Here is a 16,006-nt window from a genome sequence, read left to right on the forward strand (position 1 = left end):
GAGGTGTTGACATTGCTGTTTTTCAGCTCTTCAGGTGCTCCAAACAACTCTGGCAGAGCAGAAACTATTGTTAGAAAGCTCTAAGTGAAATAATTATGTATACATCTGGACAACCTCATTTTTTTTTCCTGGGGCTTGTATAATACATACCACAGAGCCTTGGTTTTGAGAGAAAATGGACCCAATTTTCTGGAAAATGTGACTTGTTTTAGGATTGGCAAGGCAAAGGCTGCAAATGTAGGCATCTGAAATGAATCAGTGATCACTTTTGAAAATCTTGATCAAAATGTTTCACATGGACAGACATGAAATAGGAATCCACAAGCAGCAGCACCACAGGCTGTTTGTTATTACAGATGATTGTTTAGCACAGGCTGTTCTAATTTAGGTTAAGCAAAGCTAATCCTGAAATTATCTATTTCCTAAACTAGCCTTGTGTGTCTGTGTCTTTGTACATGTGTACACAAACAGAATAGGTAATTGTTTATGGAAAATAATATGGCTAGAGGATACCTTGCCTAGTTTTCTTTCTCAGGGAGATGCAGGGGATCCAAGTTGTTGTGTCAGTTTTTTTTCTCTCCAAGAAAGTAAGAGGGTACTGAATGATATGGGGATTAGATTGAATAGGAAAGCAAATGCTTTGGGCTCCCAAAATATTAGGAAGCACTTACTGTGTTAGATACTTACCTACTGTGGTTAGTTTAGGGCCGAGTAGAGTCCCTGCAGGGAAGCCTGTAGCTAGAGGCCCTGGTACTCTGTTAGGGTACAGAGTACTTTGCAAATAAAAACGGGTACTTTGGAGGGAAAAAAACACCAATGCTTCTGGAAACTGAGTTGGATGCCCAACATGAGTCATGGCTTGCTGAGCATTTAAGGTCTCTCTCTGTTTCTAGTTTTTCTAGCATTCCTAATGTTTCCAGTACTTATATCTTCCTGATACCAGGCACATTTAGATGAGATGTTATGTAGAAATTCTGTACTCAGAGGGTGGTGAAACACTGGAACAGGTTTCCCCATTCCTGTAAGTGTTCAAGACCAGGTTCAAATCTATTACAAGGACTTCATGAAAAAGCAGTAAATGAGGGTGTAAATTCTTGCTTTCAAAATTCCAGTCAAAATAGCTTGGTGTCAGCTGGGACAGGGTTAATTTTCTTCTTTATCAAACTATACCACCAACCTATTAGGAAAATGGAGCTGACTGGTGGGAAGATGTGTAATGTGTGAACATCTATGTTAGATGCAGGATCATCATTTGGCATTTGGGCTTCTTGAAGACACAGTAACAGTCAGGAGAGGCAAGAGCTGGGGCTGTCAGCTACATAGCCCCTATTTTGATGCATAATATCATGCAGGGCTCGCATTTCTCCCTGTTTTTCCTCTCTGCTATTTTATTAATGTTTTTTCCCCCTGTCTTGCGCCTCATCCCATCCAGAATAATAGAATTGGCTGGAGCAGGGTCATGTCACTTCTTGGTTGATTATACTGCTAACAGAAAAATCTAAACAAGCCATGCTGCATTTTATTCCCGAGGCTTATTCTTGAGAAAACTGTTTTCGCTTCTGGGGAAGTCAATGGAAATCTAATTAAGCCCAGATGTTTAGTAATAACAAGCACTTCCTTTTGGGAGAGCCAAACAAAAGCTGTGTGAAAACTATTAATTAATCGGGTTTGACTCTGTCATCAGGTTTAATTCCAGCCATGATAGTCAAGTTAATACTGGCTCTGAGAAGGAGATTGTTCTGCTTGACACAAAAGCCATAAACTTGGTGTGTGGCAGATTAAACAGTGTCTGGGCACATAGCTCAGCTTGCCTTCACACCAAGGGAAAAGCTCAGCAACTTCAACATCAGACTTCCAACTAGTTCCTGGGATTGCTGCTTGTGCAATCTACTAGACCAGAGACTAAAGACTAGACTTTATTTCCCTACTTGAATAAAGGCTTGACCCGATGATGGGCTCAAGCATGGGCTTTTGTAGATGTTACATCAGGCCCCATTGTTGCTGAGGGTTTGTGCAAATTTATAGAATCACAGAATCACAGAATGGTTTGGGTTGGAAAGGACTTGAAAGACCATTTAGATCCAACCTCATTGCCATGGTCAGGGACGCTTTCCACTAGAGTAGGTTGATCAAAGCACTTGGACACTTCCAGGGATGAGTTATCCACAAGTTCTCTGAAAAACCTATTCCAAATTTTTACCTACATCTTCAGTAGATCTTCTAGGTCTCCATTGGTTGCGCTGTAAGACATGGAACAGCTGTCCCTTCTTCAGGACCAGAAGATAAAGGTCAAAGGTGGAGTCTGAACACCATAGGAAAAATAGGAAGGCTTTTCTTTTCATCTGTGGAGCACTTCAAACTGGTGATTTAATATATTTACAACCCTGTACTTTTAAAAAAATTCAAATATGTTTTTATTATACAAAATTCCACCGTGAAATCCACCAGCCACTTTGTTACATAGCTGCTTTAAAAACAGAATTATACACTTTTTTGTAGTGTGTTAATTTTTATATTCACTAGCTTGAAGAAACAGAAATGAAGCAGCAATTTGACTCTGAGTTATTTACCTGCAGAGGATTTGGTTTGACCTCTATTTCTGTTATATGCCTTAATGTACAGTTCGTGGCATTAACAGAAGGCCTGATATAGTTACTTTTGAAGCCATTGCACCCCATTAGCAGTTCAAGCTCCCACTGTTGGTGAGCTTTTCTTCACTTCAAAAGGGTGAATTTTCTGTCAGGGTAGGGAACAAAATACATGTCAGTGTCGACTTTTAGCAACATAGCATGTCAGCTGTGTTAAACCCATCGCAGAATGAGGATCTACGTAACTTTTCTTACAGCCCATCCTCTAGACTGTAACATCTTTTTAGGGTGACACAGTGAACATCTGATCTGAATAATGGTACAGGACTAGATTCCCTGTGTGTCATTTCATGACGGTATGTTTTTGCAGTCTAACCTTCCATGACCTTTAAAAACATGTATATTATTCTTCTATATTGAAATGCAACTGTATGCTGTGAATTTCCCACAGTCTTCCTTAGAAAGGTAAGCATTTCAGCCCAATTCTAGCTGGTTGAAATTCATTCTCCAAGATTTTTCTTTTGCAAAGTATTCACCCCAGAGATTAATTTCTTCACATTATACCCAGTTAAATATGTATTGCACATGAGAGACAAATTTCTTCTCTTTTAGTTAAACTGTGGACCTGTGACCTTCTGAGCAGATCTGGGTAACATATCAGCATGCCTGAGATTTCTTTTACATCCCTTGTGGGTACTAAGTGTCAGAACTAATTGACCTCATCTACCTCTCATGTCTTGCCCCAGTGACTGGAGCAACATCCTAACAAAAAAAGTGAGATATCCAAAGAGGCTCCTACAACATGGTCTTTGGTTTCCATTGTCAGCTGTCTAAATGGTAGGCAGGAGCACAATGGACACTACTTATAATTTCCATTTGGGTTGGCTTTGGTTTGTTTTTATGTAAATTCTCATTGTTTTGGAGCTTGAGGGGAATTTGCAACCAACTTCATTGAGTGAAGATGTGCCACTCTGGCACATCTCTGTATGATTTCAGTTTAAGAAGGGTTAGGTGGTAACCAGCTAGGCAAAAGCAAAGCTCAGACCAATCTGAAACATCTTGTGGAGGCACATAACTTTGAGAAGGGATTTCCTAATTGGCTGATGGCATCATCTGAGCTTAGTGAAAAGTCTCACGTCTCAAGACCATACAGGCCTTTTTCTTTTGAGCTAGTTTAAATTACACATCCCTCAAAACAACAGCAGAACTTTACACTTTACAGTGGCCTCTTCTAACACTGTGTAATCCTTTAAGCAGATCTGCATGTGAATGAAGCAAGTGCAAAACAGTGCAAATTCTCCTGCTGCAACCCAGACCACTACAGTGGTGCAGTTCAGGGACACTTCAAAACCATTGCAAAATCCACAGTTAAAACTCAAAGATGAAAATTTTATCCTTCATTTCTACACAGTGTCAGGGTAGCACCTGATTTCTTCAGTTTTCAGGGTGTTTTGTGTTCCTATGCTTTAAACTGGTGGCTAAAGTTTTGCTTTCGGAAGCAAAAAAATGAACCCACACCAATGATGATCACAGATAAAACTAGTACAGATGTTAATATAATGATGATGTTGATTTTCTTCAGATCCTCTTTTTCACAGTCTTCTGGTCTGATGTTCTCAATGTGCATTTCTTCCCAATACCCGAAGCTCCGAATGTACTGGCACGTTAAGTGCTCCACATTGGGGATCTGGACATTTTTGTTCTGGATCATTGATGAAAGCCAGATGTTTCCACAGCAGTTGAGTGGGTTCCCAGAGAGATACAAGTTTTTAAGTGAATTTTCTAATGCTAAAATATTGCTGTCCTGTAAGGTACTGAACCTATTGTTCCGTAGATCTAGAACTTCCAGTGGAGAGTCACTACTCCACTTAGGCAGCCAGTTCAGCTGATTTTCAGAGAGGTTTAAATGTTTAAGGTGACTAAAACAAGGCAAGTCAATATTTAAATCTATCAGGCTATTTCCATGTAAATGCAGGTATTCCAGAGACTTTTCCAGTCCTGCTAGTGCTTTAAGTTCTATTTTCAGTCCAGGGTTCATGGAGAGATCCAAAACAAGCAGTGGAGTCTTGTAGAAGGTGCGTGCTGGTAGGATGTTCAGCATGTTGTCTGCTAGGTACAAGTACTGGAGAGCAGGAGAATTGACAAATGACACACAGCCACTTTCCTCTCCAGCAAGTCTTTGCTTAGCTAATCCCGAGTACATGTGGCACAGGCTGATGTTATTGCTCTGTAGGTTAAGAAGTCTGAGGCTAGGAAGACTGGAAAAGATGTCAAATTGCAGGGTCTGTAGGTTGTTGTTTTGAATATGAAACTCCCTCAAATTTGGCAAAGCACCAGCATCGAGGAGAAGGTTCTGCAAAGCATTGAAGCTCAAGTCAAGGACGGTTAGGGAGACCAATGCACTATCATAACTTACAGCAAATCCCTCAAGACAGTTTTTGCTGAGATTAAGGGTGTGAAGGGACAACATTAACTCAAAGAACCCATCTGGAATGGATTTGATTTTATTATAACTTAAGTCTAAATATACAAGCTGGGATAAATAAAGAGAACTTGTATTTTTACTTCGCTTCTGATCAAGAAGATGAAAAGAAGCATCTAGCCATTCATTATCCATGTAGTCCATTTTATTATAGGGGGATTCAGCAGTGAGCTGAATTAAATTATTTGATAAATTCAGAGTTACCAGCTTATTTACCTGAGGCAAGACTGGGAAGTGAAGTAATTTGTTTTCACTAAGATCCAGACATCTTAAACTATATTCCTCATTTGACTTTGTGATGCTGAAGGTTTCAATGCTATTCCTGCTAAGGTCAAGTATCTCCAACTGCCTGAGGTTGAAATCAGAGATGCAAGTAATTGAATTTGTGGAGAGGTTGAGTTTGGAAAGGTTTGCTAGAGTCTCAAAAGCACCTTCTTCTATTTCCATGATGATATTTCTCTGAAGATCAATCTCCACAAGACTGGGAGATCCCCGAAACATCTTGTGTGATATCATTACAATACTGTTGTCTGCCAAGGAAAGATACTGCAGTGTTGGAGCTTGATTAATGAAATACTCAGCCATCCCACTGTAGAGATTGTTGTGGGACAAGTCCATTATCTCCACCTTGGGCAAAAGTCCAATCCCCTCTGTCTCATTCTGAGTAAGCTCATGTAAATGATTATTGGCTAAATTTATTTCCAGCAAACTTGTCATATGTGCAAACACTCCAGATGTGATGAAGCTTATCTGGTTGAAGCTTAAATCCAGATACTGGAGGGAAGTGTAAAATGATAATGGTATTTCAGGTATGCTTTGAATCAGGTTTCCAGACAGATCTATTTTGTTTACATTCGGATGGAGCTCATGAGGGATTTGGTGGAGGTCTTTGTTGTGGCAAAATGCTTGTGAATTTGCCTGCCAGAAAAGGAGAGAAAAGGAGTTGGCACGTGACAAATTAAAAACATTTTTGCAAGATATATATAATGAAAATAACATTCAAGATCCAGGCAGAACCTCCTCCTGAAACACCGATCCCACCACTTTATCTAAGCAGTCAGCAAGAGCAACAATCCTGTCACCTCTCTGCAGCTAATAACACTCTTTTAATTTTAAAGGCATCACCGACCTTCAACAGTAGAATTGTATCTGTGTTTGATACCTAATGAATGCTCTCCTTTTTGTAACTTTCTCCTGGACTCTTTTTAATAGTCTCAAGTGAAGGAGTTTTGCCCCTTTTCCATTGCAATCAAGCACCATTTCTTAATTTTTCTTCTGATGTTTAATTTTCTTGCTTTCATCTCTATATTAGATTTTTTGAACTCCACGTGCAAGAGCAAGCTGTACTTGAAAAAGCTTCACACTATTGATAGTGTGGGTCCCAAAGCAGGGAGGTGGAAAAGCATATAAGGATCCTACATCACAAAACCTGTCTCTCCTTCATAGTCACACCCTCAGATATTTGATCATGTTTTCCTTTATCCTTGGCTTAGTTTAGTAATGCACCTCTATCCAAAATGGGTCATTCAATGACTGAATTCTGATGTAAACCTCCAAACTCTTCCTGCATTTATTATCCATGTTTATCCTTTTGCTACGGTAACAGTTCCCGTCTTCTTGCATGGGGAGAGCGCCTTGTGAAAGCGCTCTGACAAAACACACATGACACAACATGGGAGAGACAAATTCTGTAAAGCCAGCACTTGAGAGAGAAAAAAGCTGTGAGGTGCAGTGAGGGTGATACTTTTTCAGGCCAATTCTCAGCAGCAGATAGAGAAGAAAAACCAAATGTCAAAATCAAATCCATCTTCCAGAAGCAAGTCTGTTTAATTGCAGCTAGGATTGAGTCTGTGTCCAGGCCAGATTTGGAGTGTGTGTTCATAAGGAAGATTGGGAACATGAACATGAGGATCCTTGCATAAATATCAAGCTATATATTGTTAATAAGGAGAACATACAGCAGTTTGAGGAAGTGGAAAGTGAAAACCTTAGGCAACATTTAATTTACTGGGGAAAACTCTTGTCATGAATGTATTTGGATGTCTGGGCCATATAGTATTTGTAGAAAGATCAGAAAGGAAAGAAATAAAGAAAAAAATCTGTTGAATCTTAATTTTAGTGGAGAAGCAGGACCCAGATTCCATGACACAAAGCTCTTTGGATATTAAAGAAACATTTAAAGTAAAAACAATCAAAACCTATCGGTATCATGTGAACTTTGAGGTGAATGAAGTGGCACATCTGCTTTGGAGAAGTGTGGCATTAGTCAGTCTTTTGTGAATCTCTTTTGCGTAATCTAAATTTTGGAGACCACACAAAAATGTGTCTGAGAAATATAAGTGTTCATCTAAACTCTAGATATACTCAGATTGCTCCACAGTCCTTCCTATAAAGCATCTTTCCCAAAGATTCCAAATAAATTGACTACAAAAATCTGAAACCATTTCCACCTCTCTTTCAATTCACTTAAATCTCCCCCAGCTAAAAATATTAGAGAGAAAAAAAGGTAATTTTCTGGCCTCTTCCTGACATTACTTCTTTCTTGCAAAGTCATTGTAGAATTGCTCATTTCGAGCTAAAATATGCCTAGATTTGGGCTTAGCTCCAAGGCATGAGAAGGAAGTTTTTTTTAAAATTGTGGAAGAGGCAGAAGCCAGAAGGATAAAAAAATCCAGAATGAAAAAGCAGAAGGTACTTTGCAGCCTAAGGCAGATGCCAGGTTTCTTCAGACACTTTGAGCCAAATCTCAACAAGTGTAGAGCCCCCTTCACTCCTTCTGGGAGAAAGTGTCTTAGCAAGGTTCTGATCCAGCTCCTGTCAATGCCAGCCAGCCAGTTTTCACTGAAGTCAATGGTTGAGAGGTCAGTCCCAGATCACCATGTATCTTGCAGGATTTGGCCTTTAATCTGCATCCATAGAACTGTCCCGGGGATAAAAGGGACAGATAACATCTATACTTCCTATTGCCTGCCCTTTGCTCCTGTAATACTTCCCCTCCCATATTTCTTTGAAAACTATGATTATTTTCACTATTTTGATCCTCACCATATTTCTTATTTTCTGCACCTTTACTCCCCTGAGGCTCAAACTGCATGAATATCATTCTCATCAGGAATAGAAAGAAAAGATAAAGAACATTTCAGTGGCATGGAGCATCTCTTTGGTGTATTGCTCCTCCTCTCACCTCTTAGCCCAATGGGTTGGCAGCCTGAGACTGGAAAAGATGGCTTTGCCAGTCTCATGTTCTGACTTCATCTTTTTTGCCAGTGTTGCCATCAGTTTATTTCAAGTCCATTGTCAAGAAGTACTGCAGGGTGAGGAGCATTTGGTACCTTCAGTATCTGGTCCCACTTGTGTGCTGGTAAAAAAATTATCCAAGAGCTCAAAAACGAAGCATTATTTGGGTTCTTGTTTCAGTTCTTCATTGCTCAGCACTGGGAGGAAGCTGTCATCCACATTCGTAAGAGCCTTACAAAAAAAACAGCTGGATCCAAGCCTCCACTCATGTTCTCCTTTGTCAGCTCATGAACATCTGAACCAAAGAATTTGGGCTGCAGGCACTTGCCACTGACCTGCACTTGTGTGGTGTCCATGGCCATTCCCAGAAGAGCTGCCCAGGCTACAGCTACAGAACCAAACCTCAGCAGTTTGCCCAAGTACCCCACATCAGCTGAACTGTGATAACTGGTCATGCACATGTTCTTGCACCACCTCAATCCAAGGCCTTACTTTGGGAGGTAGAACATGATCTACTTGAAGCCTTGCCTGACCTGAAGGCAACATGAGTTAGGAAGAACCTCCTGACATTTAAGCTGTGCCTTGTTTTGCAAACAAGTAGATATGCCATAACTTGTGTAATTAGCGCAGATCACACCTGTGTCAAGGGTCTGGTAGGGATTGTTTACTTCCTAAAACCTCTTCTAGGGTTCTTGTTCAATGACAAGAGTGGTGATGAGTCAGAGATGGGCACAAGTTTCTGACTCATGCCTTTTCCAGGAGACTTGGGATGAAAGTATTAAATTCTGAGCCCTTGCTGTCCTAAAGGTGTCACCACAGGGAAATTGCCCTGTGAAACAGTGAGGCTGTGATGAAAAATAGTAATTCAGGACTTCAGTGAATCCAGCAGTTAATCCAGTAGCTCCTTCTTTCTTTAAATGGTGTTTGGATTTAGACACATCTTTTGTTGGAGCAAACATCCAGCAAAGGAAGATGATCAACATTAACATCTGCAATGCTGAGCTGTTCATTTATTCAGGATGAGCATCCCAGCCTTGGACTGCAGCTTTCTGTCAGAGCTAAATTTGTCTCAGTTAACTGCTTAGAGCCTTGGGTCATTGGCTTGATGAAACGAGTTTATGGTGGAGTGCTGGAAACAAGCACATGTTTACTTCTCTGCAGTCAGCTGGGTCTGTGACCCATCCAAAAACTGGAATGGGAAAAATCTGCTTGGGTTATTGTGTGTCTTTCCCAGCCTTCACTTTTCTGTGATACATGGGACCCAAGCTTCATCAGACTTCCCTCTCCAGCCAATGAACTGAGCTACTCAGTCACCTTCCCAAGATCATTCTATATAAACTAGGTTTTTATTTCTTTGGAATTCAGGAAGTGCAGCAACACAGCAGGTGGGCAGGAATGAAATGAGTCCCATAAGGGAGTTGTGTACAGCTAGTAAAAAAGGTTTTTTCCCTATTTTGGAAATTCTTGAAGATTTGTGCTAAGCAAATTCAATATTCAGGAAAAAAAGGTATTTTTAAAAGCCTGTTACAGTCAGAAATACTTTGATAGGGAAGGGAGAAAAGTCATGTCTGAATAACATTTATAATATTGTACCAGGTGCTTGCAAGAATCCAAGGAGAAAATTTTGTACTGGAGCAAGAGGCTTTGTCGCTTCTTTTTCCTCCAGCAGAAGTCAGGTGCAACTTCCTTGGCAGCAATGCTGTGTTAGGGCAGAGGAGGTCAGTCTCCCTGCTATTACAAAAGGGCTGGTATAGAAGTATTTCACAGAAGATTCTTTATTTAAAGCACAAAGAATTTAGGCCTGATAGAAAGGAGTTGATTTTAGGTCTAAGTCTTTTCTCTGTCTCAGTCTCAGAACCCCTCTATGGTCTTAGGGAAATCAGGTCAAATTTCTTTTAACTAGCTCCCTTTAGAAAAAAACCAAAGATAATGACCCTTTTCCCCACCTCACCCCTCCTCCACTCCTCTTATGTGCTGTCACTACAAAAAGGACATAGCCTGAGAAGTGCCTGCTACCCATCCCCTAACTGCAAATCCCACCTCTGCCCACCACAGAAAGTCTGGTCCTGGAGGATTTCCCTTTTCAGAGACGATGGCTGTTTGCACAGTGCCTGTAATGGGGGTGTCCCAGCCTCACTGCAGATCCCAAAGGGCCTGAGCAGGAATCCCTCCTTACCATTTCACAGGGTGTCCCCTCTGTGGGATGATAGTTAAAAGTTCCTGTGTTCACCACTGCCAGCAAGAAGATGATGTTCAGTTTCATGGTTCTGAAGGTAAAAGCAATTATGGTTAGATTTCAAACAGAACACAGAGGTCAACACATGTGAAAGCTGGCACCAGATTGTCATCTAATGTGGAGATGGACACAAGCAGTGCAATAAATTAACTCATCTCTGAGCCTACTACACTTATGACCTACCTGGGTAGCTTTGCATTCCTTTGAGCCTGGTGAGAAAAGGAAGATGGAAGGCATTTAATGGGTTTGTGTGGTTCCTAGATGATATCCAGGCCACCCAATGAAGTCCAGATAATCATGCTGGGCAGTGTGTCTGGCATCATGTAGAAAGAGCTCTCAAATGGAAATGGTTTCTGTTTAGATCCAACAAATTAAGCTGAGGGTATTAGCCTCAACAGAATACCACCCTGATAGTCATTCTTCTATCATGCAGAAGATGATTTCAGATGGCTTGGGAGTTCAGGTTTGTATTTATTACTTTGTGCTGCCCTCTAGGGCTGAAGCAGCTGTCTAATTGCTGGTTTCCTCCCTTCCTTCTGCTAGCTAAGTACTGCTGCTGGAAAACCCACCTTTACATGGGTTTTCCCATTGCTTTCTCCCAGAGCCCCAAGCCTGAACTGTTGCAATGCAATTTACCCATGGTTGAAATAATATGCCAAAGATCTGGCTCTTAACATCTAACTGGCTTTGCAATGCACTCTGAAATGAGAGGCATAAATCACAGAATCATAGAATCACAGAATGGTTCGGGTTGGAAGGGCCCTTAAAGATCCTGTGGCTCCAGCCCCTCTGCTGTGGTTAGGGACACCTTCCTGCAGACCAGGTTGCTGGTCTATACATGAAAATGCTATGCAAAGACAACGGGGGAGGGCATGATTAGGTGCAATGGATAGAAAAATCCATGTTAAACTCTCAAGAGAACAGTCCATCTGTGAGATTATCACAACCCCAGACAGGTTCCCCTTGACTGGGCTAGTGTCACACTCCTTTTGACCACCTTCCCTCAAGCACGTCGTGTCTTGAGCTTCCCTTATCTGGAGCTGGCTGCAGTGCTGATTTTGGCATGCTTCCTCTCTATCTGCAACCCCCCTGGGGTGAGCAGGGAACTTATGTTGAAGCTGGGGACTTCTGTGGTGTCCAGAGGTTTAAATGCCTTTCAGATGCTCTGTGTTTAGAGTTTGCCCTGTCAGCAGTGTGCAATAGCACTTGCAATGCACGGACACTTTTGCAAGACAAACCTCAAACATTTGAAGCCTCCATGAGAAAAAAAGATATATTTTTAAATAGGATATTTTGATTTAATTTAGAGATGGACTACTAATATCATGCCTGTAATGAAGAGCAACAAGTGACCAGGATGACTGCAGCTTCACATTTTCTACACACGGATGTTCCCAAAGAGCACTTTGGGAAGTTTGGATTAGCAGGGATAAAAATAGCAGAGAGTTTGTTGGTTGAGCTTTTTAAAAACCCAGCTCACTTCCTCAAACTGTTTTACCAAGTGACCAAGCAGTTGTGCCAGGTGAACTGTGAAGAGGAGCCTGGACAAAAACAAATGCCAGATCAGGAGGGAAGGGCATGCACTGATTCTGCTGTTCAGAACTTTGCTTCATTAAAATCACAGCCAAGTCAAGTCTGCATACCAAAATAAGGACTCCTACATCTCCTCTAACCCCAGCATGGCTTTTCTCCTGTCTTTTGAAGCTGTTGCCTTCCTTGTTTCTCACTCTGTCCTCTCTCTATTTGCACCTGTGTCAGGTGTTTAGCCAACAGAACTTCCCCACCAGAAATTAACATTTTCAATTAATTGGATACATGGAGTTTAGCCAGATTCCCTATTTTATTCAGCTCTTTTTTTTTTTTTTTTTTTTTTTTTTCCTACTCCTCTCTACAGGAAAGAAAAAGAAAATAAGATGACAATTGCATGAAATTCACCAGGCTGGATACTTGCTTAGCAAGGGGCTGGGTGAAGGGACAGTAGGAGATGGAAAATGAAAATACTTTTATCAGCAGAAAGTGATTTGCAGATTAAACTATATGATCATGAAAACAAACTATCTCCCTGGAAAACAAGTTCCTGAGAAAACTCAAATTCAGGAGCTAAAACATAATAATTTCTCATATTATTTTAGTGCAGCAAAATGAGAGAAAAACAAGCTTTTAATTCAGAAATTGTTTTCATTGACAGTGGAATATGGGAAAGGATCTATTCAATGTATGTGATCCAACAGGAGGAAAACTGAGGTGAGGATAGTTACTTCTGATAGATCTAATTGCATTATACTAACCCCCCCCCCTTAAATCCATCCATCATTGTATTAGTTAAAGATAAAGCACTGATACAATCCCTGAAATGGAAATATCTGCTCTAAAAAGAGATTACTTGTTGTGAATTTCTATCACTGAAAATTAAAGGATTTCAGCATTTTAGAGTAATAAATTGATTTTAAAGTTGAAATTATTGCATCTTAGTTAAAAAAAAACCCACAAACAAATTTCTGCTCTTATGGAAAACTTTTGATTCTATTTAAGGAAACATATCTGCACTTTCATTGAAAATACTTTTATCTAAATACACCAGGGTTTGGCTTTATAAATGTATCTGTGACTTTCAGATAAATAAGGATTTTCTAAAACTTTATCAGTTCCAAATACTGTCTAAGTGTTAATTCCTGTGGCAACAATCCAGATGCAGCAAAACCCTCTCAGTAAGTCATTGTTCACCCAAGGTGACATTCAAGCTGTCAGGATCTTAAGAGTAGCACAGTAATGCTGCCATCTCACACCTCGTGCTCCAACAGGGAGAGCTCAATGACAGTGCTGAGAGTAAGAAGAGCAGAGGAGCCAAACAGCCTTTTGCCCATTTTACCCGGGGACTGTGAGATTTGCCCAAGGCTGTGCTAAGATTCAGTGTCGGGGAGCTGGGCAAGTGGCATTTAATCAGTGTACAAGGCTGATCTCTGCAGCACTCCAGGTTCAGAGCACTATAATGCAGCAATTCCACAAACAGACTAAAGTCCTGTAAAGAAAGAAAAATTACCCAGACATGTCCCCATCTTTCACTACTGTAAGCACAGACAATAATAACAAACCTTGCGTATGACAACTGCATTGTTGTAAACTAGTCGGTGCCTCCTTAACATAAGGGATCTGAATCTCTGCAGTGCAAGTCCCTGATGGGTTAAATATACAGCTGTGTGGATAGAGTCATCTACACAGTGTGTTTAGCCAGTTCCTCAGCGTATCCATAAACACAGTATATTTTATTTATACAGTACCTTCCTCGTCCGTGTTACTTTCAAAAGGCTGCAGCTCTAAGTCGCCAGAGCCCCCATCTCTCCTGCAGTCAAAAGCTCAACTTTCCAGCATGCTCCCAGGTTTGCATGCATCTCCACATACCTGCTCTGTGGCTGGAGGAGGAGGAGGAGGAGCAGGATTCACCTCTGCTTGCAGCCTTCTGTCTCACAGACTCTCCCCGCAGTTTTTCCAGGGCAAGTCGAGGAAGAGTTTACTTAGGGAAGTCGTACCTCTATTGCATGCCAGCTGACTAAAACTCTGTGAGCTCCGAGAGAAGTTTGAAGTCACAGGGAAAAAAAATACTCCCCATAGACCAGTCTGTGAATTCATTCCTTTGCAGTCACGATCTCTTATGTATTCCCAGGCTCCCACAAGCATGTGAATACATACCTCCGTAATTGTTTTAAAATGTGTGTGTCCTCTGCGCTTCTCTTTATTTTCCATTTCGTCCATTCAGTCTTGGCTTATTTCCTGCAATTTCTCAGCTGGTAATTATGCTCCTCTCATATTGACACATGAAACAGTCAGTAAATTCCACAAAAAGATCCCCTCTGCAGGCTTTGCAGACACGTGCTTGTCTCTGAAGTCATCTGTGCCTGTCCCACAGCTGTCAGCTTGCAGATTCCCAGGGGATGGAGTGAATCAGGGGCACCGAGCTAGTCACAAACCCCAAACTCCACATCCGTGCAGAATGGGATGCACAGGAAAAGGCTATATGGAAGGGAAGCTTCACAGTAGGGACAACACATATGTTTGGTTTCCCAGCAGCACAGTTGTGTCTCTGTGGCACAGTGGGACCAAACGCACCCTTGGGGGAAAGGATAAATTCAATTTAATGCTTGAATGGGAAATAATGTAAATGCCTTCCAGAAAGGGCAGTGTGATGGATTTTTCTTTCTTTTCCTTGAATATGAAACTCTCTTTATTTCAGAAGCAATGCACTTGTGTAAACTGGTGGGGTACCTGCGCATTGCCTGTGTTATCTTTTTCTGCTCTGACGTGCCCTGGTACCAGGGCAGGGGTGCATTGGCCTCTGCATGATAGTTTACAGCAGTGCAAACCTCTGAGAGAGTTTGGCCAGCTTCACAGTGGGTGTCTCAGGACCAAACTGAGTGTTGGGGTCACAAGCCAAGGCATAGCCCTGCCTGGGCCACCCCGCCAGAGAGCTCCCACAAGCATCAGTGACCAAAGCAAGCTTCCCTGGGATCACTGCAAATCTTCTTCCCTGAATGCATGAAGAATATCTGAACTGAGTGACCTCCTGCCTGGAGGAGAGTTTTACCTTCAGCAATGTGTGTTTTCCCCTCTTTGCACTGACATCTGCCATTATGGACAAGGAATTTGGATGAACCAAAAAAAAAAAAAAGACGGTACTGACTCCCTTCTACTCAACAGCATCAATTCTGTCCAACTTTCCTGGATCTGTTAATTAAAATCAGATAAAACCCATGTCCTTTAACAGCACCTGCCGAACAGCTTTGTGGATTCTGCTAAACATATACCGGCTCCTCTGCCACAGGTTACTGTTCATTCTCTTCAGCACACCGGCTCCTAACAAGGTCACTTCAGATCTGCACCATACTGTGAGATTCAAGATGAAAATGTCTAGAGATGTGAAAGATGTGGTTTGTTAAATGGGTCAATGAGTACATTTTGCACGTATTACTGCAGTAAGAATGTAACAAGGATAATCAATTTAAAAGTAATGTGTCCATTATGGCAAAGAAGTAAACAAGAGTGATGCATGTTCTACCATGTATGATAATGAACATGTATAGCTGCATATGCATATTTTTATTTATTCAGTACCTTCCTCGTCTGTGTTACTTTCAAAAGGCTGCAGCTCTAAGTTGCCAGAGCCCCCATCTCTCCTGCAGTCAAAAGCTCAACTTTCCAGCATGCTCCCAGGTTTGCATGCATCTCCACATACCTGCTCTGTGGCTGGAGGAGGAGGAGGAGGAGCAGGATTCACCTCTGCTTGCAGCCTTCTGTCTCACAGACTCTCCCCGCAGCTTTTCCAGGGCAAGTCGAGGAAGAGTTTACTTAGGGAAGTCGTACCTCTATTGCATGCCAGCTGACTAAAACTCTGTGAGCTCCGAGAGAAGTTTGAAGTCACAGGGAAAAAAAATACTCCTCATAGACCAGTCTGTGAATTCATTCCTTTGC

General features: G+C 41.4%; 1 protein-coding gene across 1 annotated transcript; it reads right to left on the reverse strand.

Annotated features, from left to right (window-relative positions):
* Positions 1 to 2,371: 2,371 nt before the first annotated feature.
* On the reverse strand, positions 2,372 to 14,221 carry LRRC32 (leucine rich repeat containing 32). Its single transcript, XM_053935010.1, has 3 exons — positions 13,943 to 14,221; positions 10,484 to 10,574; positions 2,372 to 5,988 (listed from the first exon to the last, which is right to left on the reverse strand). The coding sequence occupies exons 2-3, from the start codon at positions 10,568 to 10,570 to the stop codon at positions 4,048 to 4,050; spliced, it is 2,028 nt and encodes a 675-aa protein (XP_053790985.1). The 5' UTR covers positions 10,571 to 10,574; positions 13,943 to 14,221; the 3' UTR covers positions 2,372 to 4,047.
* Positions 14,222 to 16,006: the final 1,785 nt, after the last annotated feature.

This window comes from Vidua chalybeata, chromosome 2 (genome assembly GCF_026979565.1).
Source record: "Vidua chalybeata isolate OUT-0048 chromosome 2, bVidCha1 merged haplotype, whole genome shotgun sequence".
Lineage (NCBI taxonomy): Eukaryota > Metazoa > Chordata > Aves > Passeriformes > Viduidae > Vidua > Vidua chalybeata.

Coding starts and splice junctions, on each gene's coding strand:
- LRRC32 (XM_053935010.1), bottom strand. CDS start 10,570: ATGAAACTGAACATCATCTTCTTGCTGGCAGTGGTGAACACAGGAACT. Junction 5,989..10,483: donor AGGGGACACCCTGTGAAATG/GTAAGGAGGGAT, acceptor CTTTTCTGGCAG/GCAAATTCACAAGCATTTTG.